The sequence below is a fragment of the Mauremys mutica genome, chromosome 6 (genome assembly GCF_020497125.1).
Source record: "Mauremys mutica isolate MM-2020 ecotype Southern chromosome 6, ASM2049712v1, whole genome shotgun sequence".
Taxonomy (NCBI): Eukaryota; Metazoa; Chordata; order Testudines; family Geoemydidae; genus Mauremys; species Mauremys mutica.
In genome coordinates, this window is record NC_059077.1 from 54,827,665 (window position 1) to 54,845,332 (window position 17,668).

The 17,668-nt window shown below is 39.6% G+C and overlaps 1 protein-coding gene across 1 annotated transcript in view; it reads left to right on the forward strand.

Annotated features, from left to right (window-relative positions):
- The window catches only part of ADGRV1 (adhesion G protein-coupled receptor V1), a 421,267-nt gene that overhangs the window by 173,235 nt on the left and 230,364 nt on the right, over positions 1-17,668 (forward strand). Inside the window, exons 76-83 of the mRNA XM_045021061.1 lie at positions 2,770-3,617; positions 5,387-5,504; positions 6,389-6,560; positions 8,673-8,915; positions 12,264-12,671; positions 14,183-14,367; positions 15,359-15,608; positions 15,805-15,944. Coding sequence (XP_044876996.1) covers positions 2,770-3,617; positions 5,387-5,504; positions 6,389-6,560; positions 8,673-8,915; positions 12,264-12,671; positions 14,183-14,367; positions 15,359-15,608; positions 15,805-15,944 — 2,364 coding nt within the window. The remainder of the gene's footprint in view (positions 1-2,769; positions 3,618-5,386; positions 5,505-6,388; positions 6,561-8,672; positions 8,916-12,263; positions 12,672-14,182; positions 14,368-15,358; positions 15,609-15,804; positions 15,945-17,668) is intronic.

Genomic DNA, 17,668 nt, shown 5'->3' on the forward strand with positions numbered 1-17,668 from the left:
GGGCTGCTCTGATCAGATCTGGAACCTCTTGCAAAGCCAGTTCAGTTCCTTGGCAGTAGTGTGTAAGGCAGGGGTTCTCAAACTGGGGGTTGGACCCCTCAGGGGGTTGCGAGGTTATTACATGGGGGGTCACGAGTTATCAACCTCCACCCCAAACCCCACTTTGCCTCCGGCATTTATAATGGTGTTAAATATATGTCAGTGTTTTTAATTTATAAGAGGGGAAGGGGTCGCACTCAGAGGCTTGCTATGTGAAAGGGGTCGCCAGTAAAAAAAGTTTGAGAGCCATTGGTGTAGTGAGTAATAGGGGAATGAGTGATTTGCCTAGAACGGGGATATGTGTATATATGTTTGTGGAGGCAGTTACAGGAATAGAGGATCCAAGATTTTCTGAGAAACTGGAGAAGTGGAATCTATAATTTGCCTCTGCAAATATCACTATAGAGAAATGCATTAAATACATCCTGATATCCTAGGGGGCACCAATTATCACCACAGAGCTTTCCCTCTGTGCAAAGGATGTCTTTCTCCATACTGTGAAGCACTGAAACATGAGCAAAAAACACCATACTAGCATTAGTGGGTCTGTCTAATCATTGGCAGTGTTTTCTTAACTGGCACCCAGTCAATTTTTGCAAAAGGTCAAAAACTGAATTTGTATAGAGAATGAGTCATCTCATCACCCAAAGAGGTGTTAGACGACACTTGAATTTTTTTCGGTGCAGTGTGGGGGAAGGTTGCATTGCTACTACCTTTTTTGGTAGGTAAGAGGAGAAAAAAAATGCAGCAAATTTCACCTACTCTGAATTCACTTACCTTAAATAAAATTGTGGTATCCCCAAAAAGAACCAATTCTGAAAAGGATTAAAATTGCCAGGTTAAACTAGACTCCATTAGAACTACTAAGTTTGAGGTTGCAGAATCAATGGCTGCTGTGAGTTTCAGTGCATTGATTTGTAGGACTCTGTCCCACAGGAACCACTAGCTTGAAGGATACTGCAAGACACCCCATTTTGACATTCAAAGTGAGTGAAAGTTATTGCAAGACTCTCAGTGAGGATGTAAAGTGCTGCTTGATTACTAGCAATAATTTCTTTCAGGCTCAGACCTATAAGACCCGAAAAGGAGGCTAGTACAGAGGAGGGAAAGGTAGGCAACGCCTACTCTTTGTCCTGGGTATGCAGTGAATAAAGACACAACACACACACAAAGGATAGGTTTAAGCCATCAGGCTGCAACTTTTATTTAATTGACACAACACTGAGATAAACAGTACCCCCAAGCCCTACCAGGGAAAACAGTGATCCAGTGTGGAAGTACATGACTGCGTGAGTGCTCGAGTGCATGAGTACCTTCTGCTTGATCTTGTTACATCACCCATCGGATCCAGCCAGCTGCTGGAATCACCGACCAGCACCCCTTCTCGTTTGAGGAATGAGGGTAAAGAAGACGTGTACAATAATCTACTCTAGATTTGCGATACCTGTCCCTGCTCAAGAAATAACAAATATCACCAGAAGCCTTCCTGACTCCTGTGCTCAGGTTTACCCTATGAGCAGGCCCACTGACAACTGCCCTACCCCATGATGGACAGACACCGAGAGAAAATTCTTCCTCGCTCCCCTGTGGGGAGATCTGTCTACATCCCCAATATACCAGGAAAGTCAGTTCTGATGCATTCAAGACAGTAACTCAGAGAGTGGGTAGGTGCTGCCCAGACACTCATGCCTGGGGAGAGGTCTTACATGCTGGGGGAGGGGTGCAGTCATACACATTTGCCTCTCTCAGACTAGTCAGCTGGACTCTACAGAGTGGGACCAATATCTTGCTCCATACCTGGTGCTATTCTTGACCTCTCCATACCCTCCCTACAGCACCATCATTAGCTATCAGTGAATAGAGCCAAGAAAGAAAGAGAATAAAGTAATTGGAGAATTAATAAAGAAGGACAAAAAGTGTTAATTAAAATAACTATTTTAATTAGTAATAATTATAAGGTATTTGACTAAATAAATGAGCTCCTTTCAAGGTGTTCCTATATTTATCCAGTAAGTTGTTTGTATTGTTCTTCCTATTTATTAATTACATTAGTACAAGGCTGCCTCTGCAACATCTCACTAAGAAACTATAAAGATGCCACAATAATACTTCTCTAAACCAGATCATCTTTATTCATTTACTTTCTTTCTTCTGCCCCAACTCCTGGCTCATCACACCCTGCATCCCTGTGGTATTGAGAGGAGACATTAATGCAGAGAATGTCTGTTCGCCTAATCCTGACTTTTCTCCCATTGCCCCACTGCCTCTCTAGCATCTGTAGAATAGTTTCTGCAAAGTTTAAAGTAACAGGGAAGTCTGTGGTGCTGGAACTCCCAATTTCCATGCTTCCCCACCTTCTTTTGCACCTTCTCTGCTCCTGGAAGTGGAAGATAGCATGCAGGCCATAATAATAATTGTTTCTTCTTGCCTCAGCCTGCAGCCCAGGCTGAAAGGCTTGAAGTTCTCTGGCCTGATCTGTGCAAGAACCTATGCAAGAACACTCCCTGTGAAGGGAACCTTTTTACTCCCTCTGACACATTGTCACAACTCCTCCCTTCCCCCTCCACACACCAAACTATTGTGAGCGGGGAACTTTTTTTGGTATGGTAACATTTTACATCCAACTTCTCGCATCCATAAATGACTACATAAAATGCAAGACAACAGAGTATCAGTATTTTAATGGGTGACTTGTGTTTCTTAATTCAACTTTTATGTTTTCTATTTCAGATCAGGATTCACAGTAGCTGAAATTGAGCCAATGGGTGTCTTCCAATTTTCCCCTAACTCAAGACATGTTTCAGTTGAAGAAGATGTGCAGGTGATCAGATTGCATGTCCAAAGATTGTTTGGTTTCCAAAGCAACCTCACTAAATTGGCCTATCAGACTATTGCAGGAAGTGCCAAACCATTAGAAGACTTTGGACCTGTTCAAAATGGAGAGCTTGTGTTTGGACATTTTCAGGCAGAGGATGTAGTTGAAATATCAATCATCGATGACACAATTTCTGAGATGGATGAAGTATTTTTTGTAAAGTTAACTTCAGTTGAAGTTTTGGCCATTGAAAAATTTAATCCTAATAGGAATCCACGTTTGAATCCAGATTTTAGTGTTGCAGCAATTACGGTATTGGCCAGTGATATTGTTCATGGAATCATGAGTCTTGGGCCAGGATTTATTTATACAAAGGAAGACACAAACAATAGTACACCCAACACAGTGATACTTAATATCAAAAGGACCCAGGGCTTTGCTGGTGATGTCAAAGTAACTGTTAAAACCTTTGGTGGAGTGAGTGCACAGAGTAGGGTAGATGAACTTCCTTTTGAGAATGTGTATGGAAATTCTAACCTGACATGGGCGACTGAAGGGATGGACTTTGAGGAACAGATTATATCTGTGACACTGCTGGATAGAGAGAAAGAAAGCAAAGTGTCTATCAGAATTCTTGATGATGATGAGCCCGAAGGGCAAGAATTCTTCTATGTTTTCCTCTCAGACCCTCAAGGTGGAGCTCAGATTGTGGAGGGAAAGGATGAATATGGGTTTGCAGCTTTTGCAACAATAATTATCACAGGTAATATTCTTGTTTTCAGAGATTCAATGCATAAATGCAATATAATTTAACATATAAAGCTGTCTAACTCTGAGTTCCTCTGGCAAATTCCATTAAGGTTGGGATTTCTTTCCATGAGATATGCAGGATATTTTGCTCCTAAACCTCGAGAGTTTGCAGATGTGCGGAGGCTTTATGTCTCTACTGCCTGTCAAATCCCACCTTTCTTCCTTTGGCAATGTGCATTTTTCATGACCCAAACTGTCATTGACTCACCTGCTGGATGCTGCCCAACCCCTATTCCTGGGGTATTTTACTTGGCACATACTATGTCCCCACTGAGAGGAGGCATTAGTGCAGACAGTGTCTGTTCCTCTGACCTTGACTTTCCTCCCATTGACCCATTGCCTCTCTAATCTCTGAAGTAATTTCTGCAAGGTTTAAACAAAGGGGGAATCTGTGGTGCGGGAACTCCCCACCTTCTTTTGGTCCTTCTCTGCTTCTGGAAGTGTAGGGTAGCAGATGGGCCATAATGATTATTGTAGATTAAATCTGATAATTAGCTAAGAGCTTTTCTCTCTCAGTGATTGCATCCTAATGCCAGAGGTTAATACCAGAACTCTGGTTTACTTTAATTTGTGAATAGCTACCATAACATTTTCCCATATAGTTTGCACAGAGATCTTTTGAAATATGAATCTTATGAATTGTTTATTGAGTTGAAAGCACTCTGATTCCAAGTTGTTTTTATAGAGCATATAATGTAGGTGGTTTGACAGGATAACAGCAGTGATAACAAGTACTTTGGAAATTCAAATCAAGCAAAATACTTTTAATATTACAAAATGGCTCTTAGGGATTAACGACCAAATTGTGTCCTTGGAAGAATGTACCAGAAAAGCTACCAGAAAAACATATCCAGGAACAGAATGTCAAATGTGTGTGCAATTACATGCTTCTTTTACATTCATAGTGACTGCAGTTGTACATGTAAATAACAGTTTGCATGCATGTGCAAGTTAGTCACATAATTGCATGCATGTAGATTGTTTTTAAGAAATTAATTATATAGTGACATTGGTATGTGTGATGTGCTAAGCTTATGATCTAAATTAAATGAGCACAGGTAATAAGGTCAAGAAACAATGCTGAGGGGAAGAAAGGTGACACACATGCTGTGTCTGAACCAGATTGGAAGTCTCTTACTAGCTGACTTTATTAAAAGAACAGGCTCTTTCGTCCCCAGTGTAGAGTAATGCTATCATTATGGGGGGATCCTTTAGCGCTAATGCATTTTTAAATGATTGTGATGGACAGCAGTTATTCAGAGTGGGCCTATTCTGTAAGGACTTTATGGGTGAGATTTTCAAGAGTAATTAATGCTGGCCTGGCACTGGACCCACTGAAGTCAATGGGAGCAGAGTTAGAAAAACCCAAATGCTTCTGAAGATTTCAGTTTACCTGCACAGAAGATGCTAGGCATCTGACCATAAATTGCCTTTCCAAATGAGCTATTTTCACAGTTAAAAGACAGTCTGCAAAATTAAAATGTAAAAATTTCAGTTGGGTTACTAGATAAATGTAGGAACACATGAGGGTTTTTATATGTTTGAAGGAGACTTTTGTGGTGACAGCCTTTGTTCCCTTTGAAAATTTGGCTCTTCGTGTACTTTATATCATACCTTGTGTATGTTTTTCATTTTAAGAAATTCTTTCTGCATTAAATATGTACAACTTATTCTCAACTTTATTTGCTTCCTAATCAGTTTGTTGGACTGTTTCTCATACAGGCAATGATCTTCAAAATGGCATTTTGGGATTCAGTGCAGAGGTACAAAGTGGCCTTGTGCTTGATGAAGATTCTGAAAACAGGGAGGTGCAGCTGATTGTCACAAGGCAACCAAACAGGTGCAGGCAACGGCTGATAAAAGTGCTGTCCCCACATGCTGTAATGTGCTGTGTTGAAATCAAGGATGCTGCTGTTAGCAGAAGTGGTTATCATGGAATTTTATAATAAATCTTTGACTTTCAGCTGCTCTAATAGTTTATTGTAATTTGGCAAACTTTCTTCATAAATTTAAAATGTGATTGTTAGTGTACTGGTACTAAACAGAAACAAGAATTAAATATCTACCTAAGACACATAATAACTGAGATGAGAAATTAATTTCCTTGCTATATGTACTCACACTTAAGATTAATTGCTTAGTTGGCTAAAAATGTCTCTGAAACTTATGATCTTCTTGGCTATTATACAGTAGGTCTGAGTAGTAATATGAGTATTTAATAAGATACATGTGTACCAATATATATTTATGTATTGCCACACACTGTATGTATACTTTTTACATATTACACACACACTCAAATATGCTAGGTGATTTTCAAACACATATGAAAGTAAGTCCCTGTTTCAAAATGCTTACAATCTAGGATCCCTGTTCAGCAAAGTACTTAAACATATGCTTAACTTTAACCACATGAGTAGTTCCATGACCTCAATTAAGCACATACGTAAGTAACTTGCTGACTTAAGTGACTTGCCGAGACCTGGATCTAGCTTGCTTCCCAATAACTGGCTGACATTGCTCTTGTGACTTTTATTAATATAGCTAATTTCAGAGGAAATAACATACAACAAAAAGAAAAATATTTTTTCTTCTGAAAGCATTTTGTTTTCCAGTGGTAAATTTTTATTAATAATAAAAAATGAATGTGTCTATGTGGTTTAGCTTCCCTGAAGCAATAGTTGCCATCTTCAATGCATTTATACTGCTTTGCTTTGCTCATAGGGCTTTTGAAGATGTGAAGATCTTTTGGCGGGTGACCTTTAATAAAACATCTGTTGTCCTTCGGAAGGATGGAGTAAACCTGGCAAATGAACTGTTGGCTGTGTTAGGGGTTACCACCTGCATGGCAGGTCAAACAATATGCAACATCTCTGTTGAAATAAAACCTGATCATGTGAGTAGTTTATTAATATTTATATAGCATAATGACTTACTTACAAATATAAAAACCCCATAGGCCCTGATTGAGAGAACTTAAAATCCAGGGCCACATCTGCAGGTCCTTACTCAATTTCTTCTCGGTCCTGCACAAATTCCCATTTTCTTTAATTCCTGCTTTGCCTCAAGAATGGCTAATTAAAAACTGGGGAAGGGGTTGAGTGTTTGGCCCTAAAGAAGGCTGCAGTTATTGAAGCCATACAGGAATTATAAGGTAAAGTAGGTTGCAGTCACTTCAGTGAAATAAGTATTCAGTACAAATGGGCTTTTACCCTTCACACATTAAATATTTGTTTCACCAAAGCACTTAATATGTACTTCACTTTAACCATGTGACCTGAGTAATCCCATCAGCAAAATATGTAAGCAAATTTATGTCTTATTTAAGCCAATGGGACTGAAACATGTTCTTTAATGAACATTATAGGATCAGTCAAGTGCTTCAGGTAAAGTGTGTTGCTGAATTAGGACCTAATATGTTGCATGACTGTGATAACTAAGGCAGTATTTCAATAAATTGGGATCTTAAACCTGCCTGGTCTCAAAGATTGATCTGATTGGTTATGGAAGCAATAAGACCTATATAACAATAACAAGATCATATAGTGTAGAGAGCCATCACCTGCTCTGATTACAATACCCCAATTATATGCCCTATCCTTTCATATGAAAAAAAGTTCTAAAGGATTTTTTTCATTATAAATGAACATAAATATGATACAGGTCCACTGTCACTTTCAAGATCTTCTGGGAAGTTTGAACGCTGCAGCACCTGGCAGCTACTGTGTCTAGTTCAACCTCAACTGTATTGACTCTGCCAATTAACAATTGGATCCTGTTTTGGCTAAGAAATAAGCTAGTATTTACAAAAATGCCAGAATTTAAAAACAAGGCCTAAGTTACAGTGTCTTCAGTGCTCACCCTTCATTAATTGGAAAGGAAGCTGTTTTGTTTAGTTTAGTTTTTTAATGAGCTGCTTTGGTTTTGCTTGTCCAGGGCTACATTTTCAAAAATGACCTCTATCTTTATGTCTGCAGCTTCATGCCTGCCTAAATTAACAGATGTAAATGATATTTAGATATCTAACAAACTGATTTGTGGATGCAAAATCAGGAAGTTAGACATCTTCATTATATCATTTGTACTCGCATTTGATTTTGGGTAAAAATCAGAGACCACGTGGAGGCCCTATTGAAAATCTAGCCTAATTGATTTTCTAAACAAAATAAGAAATAATTATCCTATTTCTTATTTTGTTTAGAAAATCAATTACTTGCTATACTGTATTCAGTAAAATGTTGAAAAATAACATTTGGGAATTGCATGATCAAATTCTCTGGTGTATGACCATTGAAATACAGCATTCTGTATTTCCAGACTGACTAGAACTAGGAAGTACCAAAAGTCTCATAGAAGAGCCTGTCTCATGATATTTTCAGCCTAGTTTTCCAGACTTAAGAGTTGTGAAAATGCTTAGCCAAACTTTTGAACCTTTTGAGGTTCATTCACACTAATACAAACGCTACAGACACGTCAATTTTTTTCAATGCTTGAGACCTGAGTTCCACCTTCAAAAGATAGTCACAATTAATGGCAGGGGCAAAAACCTGTACTTACACAGGTATGCAAATTTTCTACTTGAAATTCATTGTGCACATGTTTGTGCATATTTTTTGCAGGTGCAAAAGGGAATTAAAGAGACAAATTCTGCACAAATGTACACCTTGTGTCATTCCATAAATTTGAAAATTTGACTTATGATTCACAGCATCCCAGAGGCACATCATATGTATACTATATGTTGTTAGGCTATTGTGTGAGATTATATGTGAAAGACCATAAGACTCTTCCCCTGCTTGTTCCATACTGGTGTTCGCTGAAATGTTATCCCTTTTGGGGTAGTACTTTATGTGCCTTATAATATCTTTGAAGCCAATGAGTAATTCAATGGGGAGACTGTATAATAACAGGAGAACTTTTTCAAAAAGGATGGAATTTATTCTTTACTGACTACTCCTGTTGGAATCAGTGGACATTATAATGATCTTGAATTCTCACTTGTTTACAGGTACCTGAATTTGAAACTTATTTTTTTGTTGAGTTGTATGAAGTAAGCTCAGGAGCAGCATTGAACAGCAGTGCCAGATTTGCCTACATAACTGTTCCAGAAAGTGATGCTCCTCATGGCCTAGTATATTTTGCTGTGGGATCTCGTCTGGCTGTGGCTAATAAAAAGACCACTTTAATCAGTTTGCAGGTGGTTAGAGACTCCAGTACAGCATTAACCATCTCAGTTAATTATAATATGCAGGTAAGACTGTGTATAATATCCTCATTTATTCTCTAAAGCATAAGCAAGTAAGTTTAGCCCTGGTTTACTTTATCTAGGAAAAGCTCAAGTTACACATGTTTACAGCAGCGGTCATTACTTAGATAAGTCTAACATATTTTGTTTCCTATTACTAAAATCATCTCACTTTGATCAGTTTACCAAAAGTAATTTTGTGCAGGGTACTTCCAATAACCTCAAGAACTATGGTCATCCTGAAGTATTAAATAGGTGATCACCACTTGAACTCCCTGTTAAAGCTTTTCCTAGGCTTTAGCCTCCTCCCTTTAAAATGTGGATTCTGCTACAGCAGGTATAATCGTTTGTATCCTACCAAACTTGTGTGATTTCCTCTATTATGTCCATAGAATATTTAAAAGAAAAGAGAGGGCATTTTCATAGAAGTCTAATCCATATCTCAGTTGGTTACAGTTACTTAAGTCCAGGCAATATTCTTGAACCATTGACCTTAGAAAGTATCTATTTTTTTTATTGGGGCAGCAATTCTTTTATGAACTGCAAAAACATACTGCTAGTCTATTTCTCCAATAGATTATATCAGTTCTATGCATTTGTTGGTGTGTTCATCATATAGCCTTATACTAGTTGCTGGTCTGTTGTCTCAAAAATAATAATAACCCTATTACTGCTGACAGCTGATGGAGAGTCTCCTTTAGCTCAAGTGACAGGTACTATGCACAACATTGTACAGTTATCTAGGCACAGTTCCTGCTCCTCTGTGGATCCACAGCCAGCCCATGGGCTGGGGGGAGGATTTCCCCTAGTTTTTTCCTGTTGCATCTGCTTAGCACTTGGCCTGACTACTTAGGCCGAGTATTGGGCGTAGAAGCATTATTGTAAAGAAGTGTTCTCATACTGAAGTATTATTATGCATTGGCTGGTGAACTTTCCTTTCCTTTCGTTTAAGAAAAGGCTTTGAGTTTTATTTCATGCTGCATGTGTGTCAGGTTTAACTATAGCAATTGTGTATCCCTGTGTTGCCATGGGTTTGTTGTACAGTAGCTGCTCAGTGTACTTTAGTTAAAGTGTATGGTTGCAGGTTTTCAGATTCTTGCTAGGAAAAAGAACATGGATCCCCAATCATGAAGCTGGTAAATGGAGAAGGAATGGCAGTATCACTTCTCATCACATACAGTATGCTTAGGCTAATATAGGTAGCTTGCCTGTTTTGGCATGTATGGTAACACAACTGCTGTACAATCTGGGGTATTGAGCATGACAGAGTACCAAAGTGTGAGGAAAAAACTCTGAGAGAGGAAGTCAAGGGGGAGGCAGGGAGGAGGAGGAGTTCACTGGAAATAGATGTTTGTCTCATTCCCACAATTTCTTTATATTTCCTTTGCTTGGTGCTATTAATTTTTATCACCGCTTATTTCCCTGCTTCCTGCTGATTCTGGGAACCCAGTTGGAAGGGGCAAATAAACAGTCACTTCTGTCAGTAATTGGCAAAGATGATGACTTGTTTCCAGAGCAAGTCTGCACACATAAGAAACCACGTTGATTTACAATAAGCTGTTTAGTGAAATGAAAATGTTCTAGTTACCCAGTAAAAGTATTTAATTAGTCAGCACTAGCAGTACTCAGAAGGGATCTAATAGCTGACATTAAAAATCCTTTCTTTTGCATAGGAGGAGCCATTTTGAGGGTTGCCTGAAGGAGTCTTTTGTGTGATGATCAATAGATAATCCCAAAGCTCTATTGTGTTATGAACTTGAATAGTAGTCCAGAAAACTAGTTTCTACTTAAGCAAGGCTTATTATGTATCGGATCTAGAAATGAAGGTTATGGCATGTGGCAAAAAAGCAAATTAAAAAATAATAAAAATTCTGTATACCCGATGATAGGTAAAACTGTAATATTTCAAGAGGAAATGAGTCCATGTATCTCCTAAAGCTGGACACATATCTGACTTGCATTTGTATTCTGTAATATTTCTATGATAAAGGTAAAAGAAGAATAGTCTTGTGGATAAACCATTGAACTGGAACTCAGGTGATCATGGTTCAATTTCTGGTTCTGACACAGCTTCCTGTTCTCTGTGCATCTATTTGCCCTCTGTAAAATGTGGATAATTCTTCCCTCCTCCCTGGGGCATTGTGAAGATAAATACATGGTCTGTGAGGGGCTCATATACTGCAGGGATAAACACCATAGAGAATTGTTATTTTTATTATAGGAAAACCCGGAGGCTCCAATCAGGACCACGACCTCCTCATGCTAGGCATTGTTGAGATGCTTTCAAAAATCAATTAAAATTAAAAAAAAAATACTACTCCCTTCTTCGTGGCCAGAGAGGCTGCTATGATCCTAGTGGGTTTCTGTGGTAGAAAGAGAGAAGACAGGATTGAGGACCTTGTACAATGTGGGGGAAACCCCTTAGAGCACCATAGAGTTCTGCTTCCTGCCTGGCAGTGTACACTGGGTATGGAGGGTTGGAGGAGCCAGGGACAGGAACGGTAGATCTGAGGAATGGGAAGTGCATAGATCTGAAACCTGCTCTAGTGCCCCCGGTGTATCATTCACAAGCTGGTCCAGGATTTGCCTAACATTTATTGAACATGTTAATATGTCTATTTCTGCCTGAGAAAAATTAATCTGACACCTTAATTACCTTATTCAAAATGTCTCCTAGATTCCTTTTGTGACTAGCCTGTAATTTAAGTTTGTGCCTTTTGGTTTGGAGTTTGATATCCCCTCTGGCAGTTGTCTAGAATCATCCTTCTTTAGTATGCTCTCAGAATTTCATTTACCTCAATTGTACCTCAAGCTTTTTGGTGTTTACCTATATACAACATCTACCTCTCCCTTTAATTGAGTGGCCTTGTTCTACAGCCACTGAATATGATTAGCACCTGTTGAAGTCACCAGGAGCTGCTGGTGAGCAGAAGCTGTAGAATTAGTCCTGCTCTTCTCATTGACCATAAACGTTACCTTACGTAGTCTTTTCTAATAGCTATAACCCCTGAAGCCCTTTGTCCCAGGTCACTGATGTATTCAACAGCATTCAAGTTTTCACTTCCTTGATTAATAACAAAGGTCTGTGAGAACTGAGAGACTGTTTTACTTATTTCTCCCTCCTCCCAATTTATCGCAGACCCCATCACAAAGTCTCTTACCTTAAACCATTTTGGTTCAATACAGAATGTATGTGGGGAGGATATTCCAGATTATTACCAAATAAGAATTTAATTTTAACAGGTTATATTTACATTTTAAAGAAAAAATGGATTTTACCCATTTAAGTGCACTTACTTTTAAACACACTGCATTATGATGATGTTGCCTAGAATTCCTTTGTTTGGTTTCCAGGAGCTGAAAAGACCTGAAGCTGTTGGTCGCACCTTCATATCACCAGCTATTTCAGGACAGGATTTTGCCAGATCTGAGGGCATACTGACTTTTGAACCTGGACAGAGAAATGCTGTACTGGATGTAATGCTGACTCCAGAGACGGGATCCTTAAATCCATTTCCTAAGCGTTTCCAGGTTGTTCTTTCTAACCCCACAGGGGGTGCCAGAGTAGATGATGCATATGGTATTGCCAACATCACAATTGTCTCTGATTCAGACGCCCAATCAGTCTGGGGGCTGGCTGACCAACTGTACCAGCCACTTGATGATATCATTTTGAACAGGGTCCTCCAGAACTTAAATGTCAAAATTTCCACAGAAACTACAGAAGAACAGCTCACTGCTGTGATGCACATAATAGATAAGGTAAATATTCATGTGCCTCTTCCAAAATGACTAACGACTTTCATGAGGATGTAATAACTCTTATGGGTTGTGAACATATCAAAATGATAATCAGCAGTAGTGATCCTTTGAGACACACAGTGCTGCAGTTCTAAAAACAGAACTAGCGGAATCCTTGGTAAAGGATTCCAGGAGTCAGGAAAGAGTCCGCCTGTCTGCAATTAGACTAATAATAATGCCTACCAGGAATTAAAAACCAAGCACAAAGGCTAAAATGCAGCCTAAGAATTAAATTACATATTAAGGCTCAGATACTCTGCAAAGCCAAGTTTCCCCCTTGGTGCAGTGGCATCACAGAGCTTACTATGGCTTCTTGATTCTCAGGGTAGATCTGTGCTGGCCTATGAGCTACTCTAACCACCACTATGGTTCCCCAGGGACAGTACACCAGCTGGGGACTGCCAGAGAACACCATGCCTCTGTCATGCCCTCTGCAATCCCCTCTTCTTTACACTAGGTCTTGGAGTGGTAGGTTGACATAGGAGCTGAATATTTTGGCACTGCACTAGATAAGTGTTTCCCTCAAGAGGTGGGTTTTCTTCGCTGGCCAGGTTCGGCTGCTTTCTGGCCCCTTTCTACCTCCAGAGTAGTGCACAGGGGCCAGAATGTACCAAAGAATCTAGCTCCGAGACTCAAAATAGTACAATAATACTGACTAAAGACAACACTCAATTGCATGCAATGGTGGCATTTTGGGAATAGGAGTGGTTAGAGCGCTATTGAAATGAGGTTTTGCTTAGTTAAGAATTTTTTAAAGAACTGTAAATTCCACACAATTCCTCACTAATCTAACTCCTCTTACTGAGCATGTTTTTATTATATACATTTGACAATAGACTATGTCCTATATCTTGGTGGGGAAAAATGAAAACTTCAGAACTAAAACAAGAGAAAATTGAAAATTTTACTAAAAGTGGGCTCACGATAAGAGAACCTAATTAGCAGCATTTACTTTTTAATTCATACTGGCAAGTAGAAAATCTGCCTTTATTACAATTAATGAAATTACATGTAAAAAACTGAGTATATCAAAGCAATAAAATGCTGTACTGCAAAATCAAATGAAAGTTACTGAAAACAAAACAATACATGAGACACAATTGTATAATTTGTTAAGAACCAATGAATTTCTATTTCAAGTGTGTTTCTAAGGTTGTCCTTCTGTATCTAAATTTCTGTAATGCTGGGCTTGAGAAATAATTCTCAGACAGTCTACAACTCCAGTCTTATAATGAGTTCCATATAGTCAGATCCCTGAGATTTTATCAGGATTGGGGCCTAAGATTTTATCAATTAACTTTCCACTTTTGATGACATTTCTCAGTATATAAATGTAGTCAAGTAATTTAAATATTTAATTTAATTTATCTTCCTGACATAGTTTTGGTATTGTCATAAATACTAGTTCTTGAAAATCAAGGAATGGTTGTTTTTATAATCCTGAAGTGATACCATTTACTTTCCCATGTTAGGTAATGGTTGAAGGTGAAAAACAGATGCTCACTGATAAAAGCCGAAATCTTTTCTATGAGATACTCTGTGCACTTGCTAGCCCAAAGCGCAAGGATACACAGGGCTACAGTCTGCTTGCTGAAGTTACTGAGAAGTTTGCCTTTTCCCTCTTGACTGGAGTAATATGTGGATCACCTGGTGAAAAGTAAATAATCTTTAATTTACAGAATATGGTAGAAATATCTGACAATAGACTGCCATAGGCCTAGCATATATTAGACAGGAGTGTACATTCAGAGTAAATCTGATGAGGACTTGCCTTGGTGTATTACCAATATACAAAGATGTACACCATTCTACGGTGTACCCTCAAAGCACTGCAGTGATACCATAGTAGGACATAGAATTTTGGACTATTACTGTAGAATAGAATACATTGTACAGGATACTGTTATATATGGAAGGCATGGGACTAAGAGTCAGGAGATTTGTGGCCTAATTCTACAAGATACCTTGCCCCCTCAGCTGCAGTACCATGTAGGACCAGGCTCATCTATGCTGTGCACTGAAAAAGGGACAGTCCTGTGGAAAAAATAGTATGTTACCATATACAGATCAATTTTGCCATCTGTAAAATGGGGCTAGTGATACTGACCTCCTTTGTAAAGTGCTTTGAGACCTGTTGATGAAAGGGTTATGAAGGGCACAGACTTACTAATACTAGTTAGTAGAATAAGTGAGCTTAGAGCTCATGGGCTTCTTGTTCCCAGTCCAGTGCACCTTGTTCTAGGCTAAAGGGTGAAAAACAGGAGCATCCATTTTGTCTGTGACCCGTCTGTAGGTTCAGCTGAATGTGGAATGCCAGTGGAATGTGGACGGGTTTCAACAGCAAGCTGTATTGAGCAAAATACAGAAGGGAAATTTATAATCTGTCCCTTTCTGAATTTGATTTTCCTGAGGACATCAAAAAGCACCTCACTGGCCCCGTGGCTTCCCTTCTGTCAAACATCAGAGTCCTGCTACAAACCATAGAGGCAATAGAGCTCCTATTTTAAAAGAATGAAATTTTAAAACTTTCATTATAAAGTGTATCCTAACTACAGGAGTCACTACACTCCCTGTAATGAATGGATAAATGACTGTTCCACTTATCGAATCTCCCTCTCTCTCTCTCTCTTTTTTTTTTTGTTCAACAGAGGCAAAACCATCCTTGACAGCTGCCCATACATTGCAATAATGGCCCACCACTGGTACCCTCAGCAAATCAATGGACACAAATTTGATGGAAAAGACGGGGATTCAATCAGATTTCCTGAGCGCCTGTTGGAGGTCTCCATTGCCTCCTCCCCTCCTAGAGATGAGAACTGTAAATTTGTACAGTTTACAGAATACAGCAGCCAACAGTGGTTTATAACTGGTGATAAAAGAACTGCCCTAAAGAACAAGGTATGAAAATGCAGCAGCTTCTTTTTATGGGATTTGAATGTAAGTTTCAGTTATTAATCTTTGGTCAAAAGATGTTTAATATCTGTAGTGTATCATAGTGTGTGTCTGTGCATATAGATATGGTGTAATTATATTTATGCATTGACCACTGAATTTTAATTTTGAATACATATTTACCTTGTTTATTCTGTTTTAGATTTTTTCAATGAGTTTGAAGGGTCAGAGTTCATATCCATTGAAAGACAACAATGAAGTTATCTACCGGATTTATTCTGCAGACAGTCGGATTGTTCCACGTAAATCTCTGTGCCTCCTTTGGAATCAGGCTGCAGAAAGGTACATTTTATAAATCACAGTTTAGCTTTTCAGTTTCCATAATAAATCTGTGTGTACATATGTATGGGGTAACTATGTTCAGGTTGGCTTATACTTTTCATTTTTTTAAGAGTTCTAGCTACTCCATGGTTTGCTGCAAGAACTTAAAACTTGACAAGGGGACAGAGAAGTATCTTTTGATGGTTTATGAAAACCCATTCAAATTTGGTCGAAATTTTCAACTCCTATTTGTATTTTGCTCAGTATAATTTGTTCCTAGCTTGCTGTCAAAAATCCTGACCACTCCATTAGCACTGCACATGCAACACCCTGATGTCTTGTTCCATCCATGCCACAAAGAATTGTTGTGGGGGGGACATAGGAGATGGGGAGCCATTTTGTCTGTTTTTCTTCAGGAAAACGGCCATTAGTTTATGGGAAGGTGCACTGGGCTGAGAGCTGGGAGACCATACATTTCAGTTTCTTTATTGCTCTGGTATTAATTATTCTGTGTCCTTTATAGTTCCTATAAATGAGCAAGAGCTCAAACCCCACTGAGAAGCTACAGAAATTGGGAATACAGTCCACATCTCTCATGTACCCATACTTATTCTCAGAAAGAATCTGCTAAAGCTAAATATTTGGTTATGTTGGTTTATAAAAATGGAGCTATTAATGAATACGTAACTCAGTACTGTTCTTTGAGTGGTTGCACATGTTTAGTGCTTTATAGGTGAGTGCATGCCTTGCACACGGTTGCTGGGGATTTTTTCCCTCAGTGATACCTATCGGGTGGCTCGAGCACCTTCTGCTGCCGCGTGCCACTGCGTGCAGTTATAAAGGGTGGAACCATCCCCAGCCCTCCTCAGTTCTTCTTACCACCCATAAGGATTGATAACGTGATTTCAGTCTTGCTACTGCAAGTTCTTCCCTGATTCCTTTGTAAATTATACCCGTTTTCTTAGAAATAGTTGGAGCTTTAGTCATAGTTAGGTAATGTTAGTTCAAAAGTTTTAGTTTTAAGGTCTTTAGTCTGACCAGTTTAAATTTCAGTACCACTACTGCTACTGAAGCCATGCCTCAGTCTCTGGGGCTTAAATCATGTTGTTGGTATAGCAAACTGATGCCAGTGAGTGACCCACAACCCAGCTGTCTAACATGCTTGGGGGAGTCTGTGTAAGAGACAAGGAGGTAAGCCTTGCTCAAAAAGGGACAGAATGGCCAGGCTTAAGTGTCTTCTTGTGGAGGCAGTGCTCCATCCACCTTTGGCTCCATCCCATTCAGAATGGACACAGGGTCTGTGCGGAGTGCTCTGTGCAGAGCTTCTGTGCGGAGTGCTCCGCCTGAGTTATCTGAGTCAGCTGCTTATTCACTGTCACTGGTGCTGAGGAAGAGGCACAAGACTTGTGGGAACTCGGTACCTCACTCGGCAAGATTGTAAGTATCAAAGCCTCCTAAAGGCAAAAAATTTTGGGGTGGACTCTGAGAGGAGGCACTCCCCGGAACACTCTCTTCATCTAAGAGTAGAGATGACCCGTGGGTACGGTGAATTGGGGTGACTGCCGCAGAGCCTGCACTTTGGGGGGCCCTGCAGGAGGTGGCAGGGAGGTGAGGTGGGAGGCGGGTGGGCGAGCGGGGTGAGGAGGCGAACGGGGAGGCAAATAGCAGGTGGGGGGCAAGGAGGAGCCCCCCTACCAGAACCTCCCCCTCCCCCCAGTGCCTCCTGCCCGCTGGTGGTCCCCACC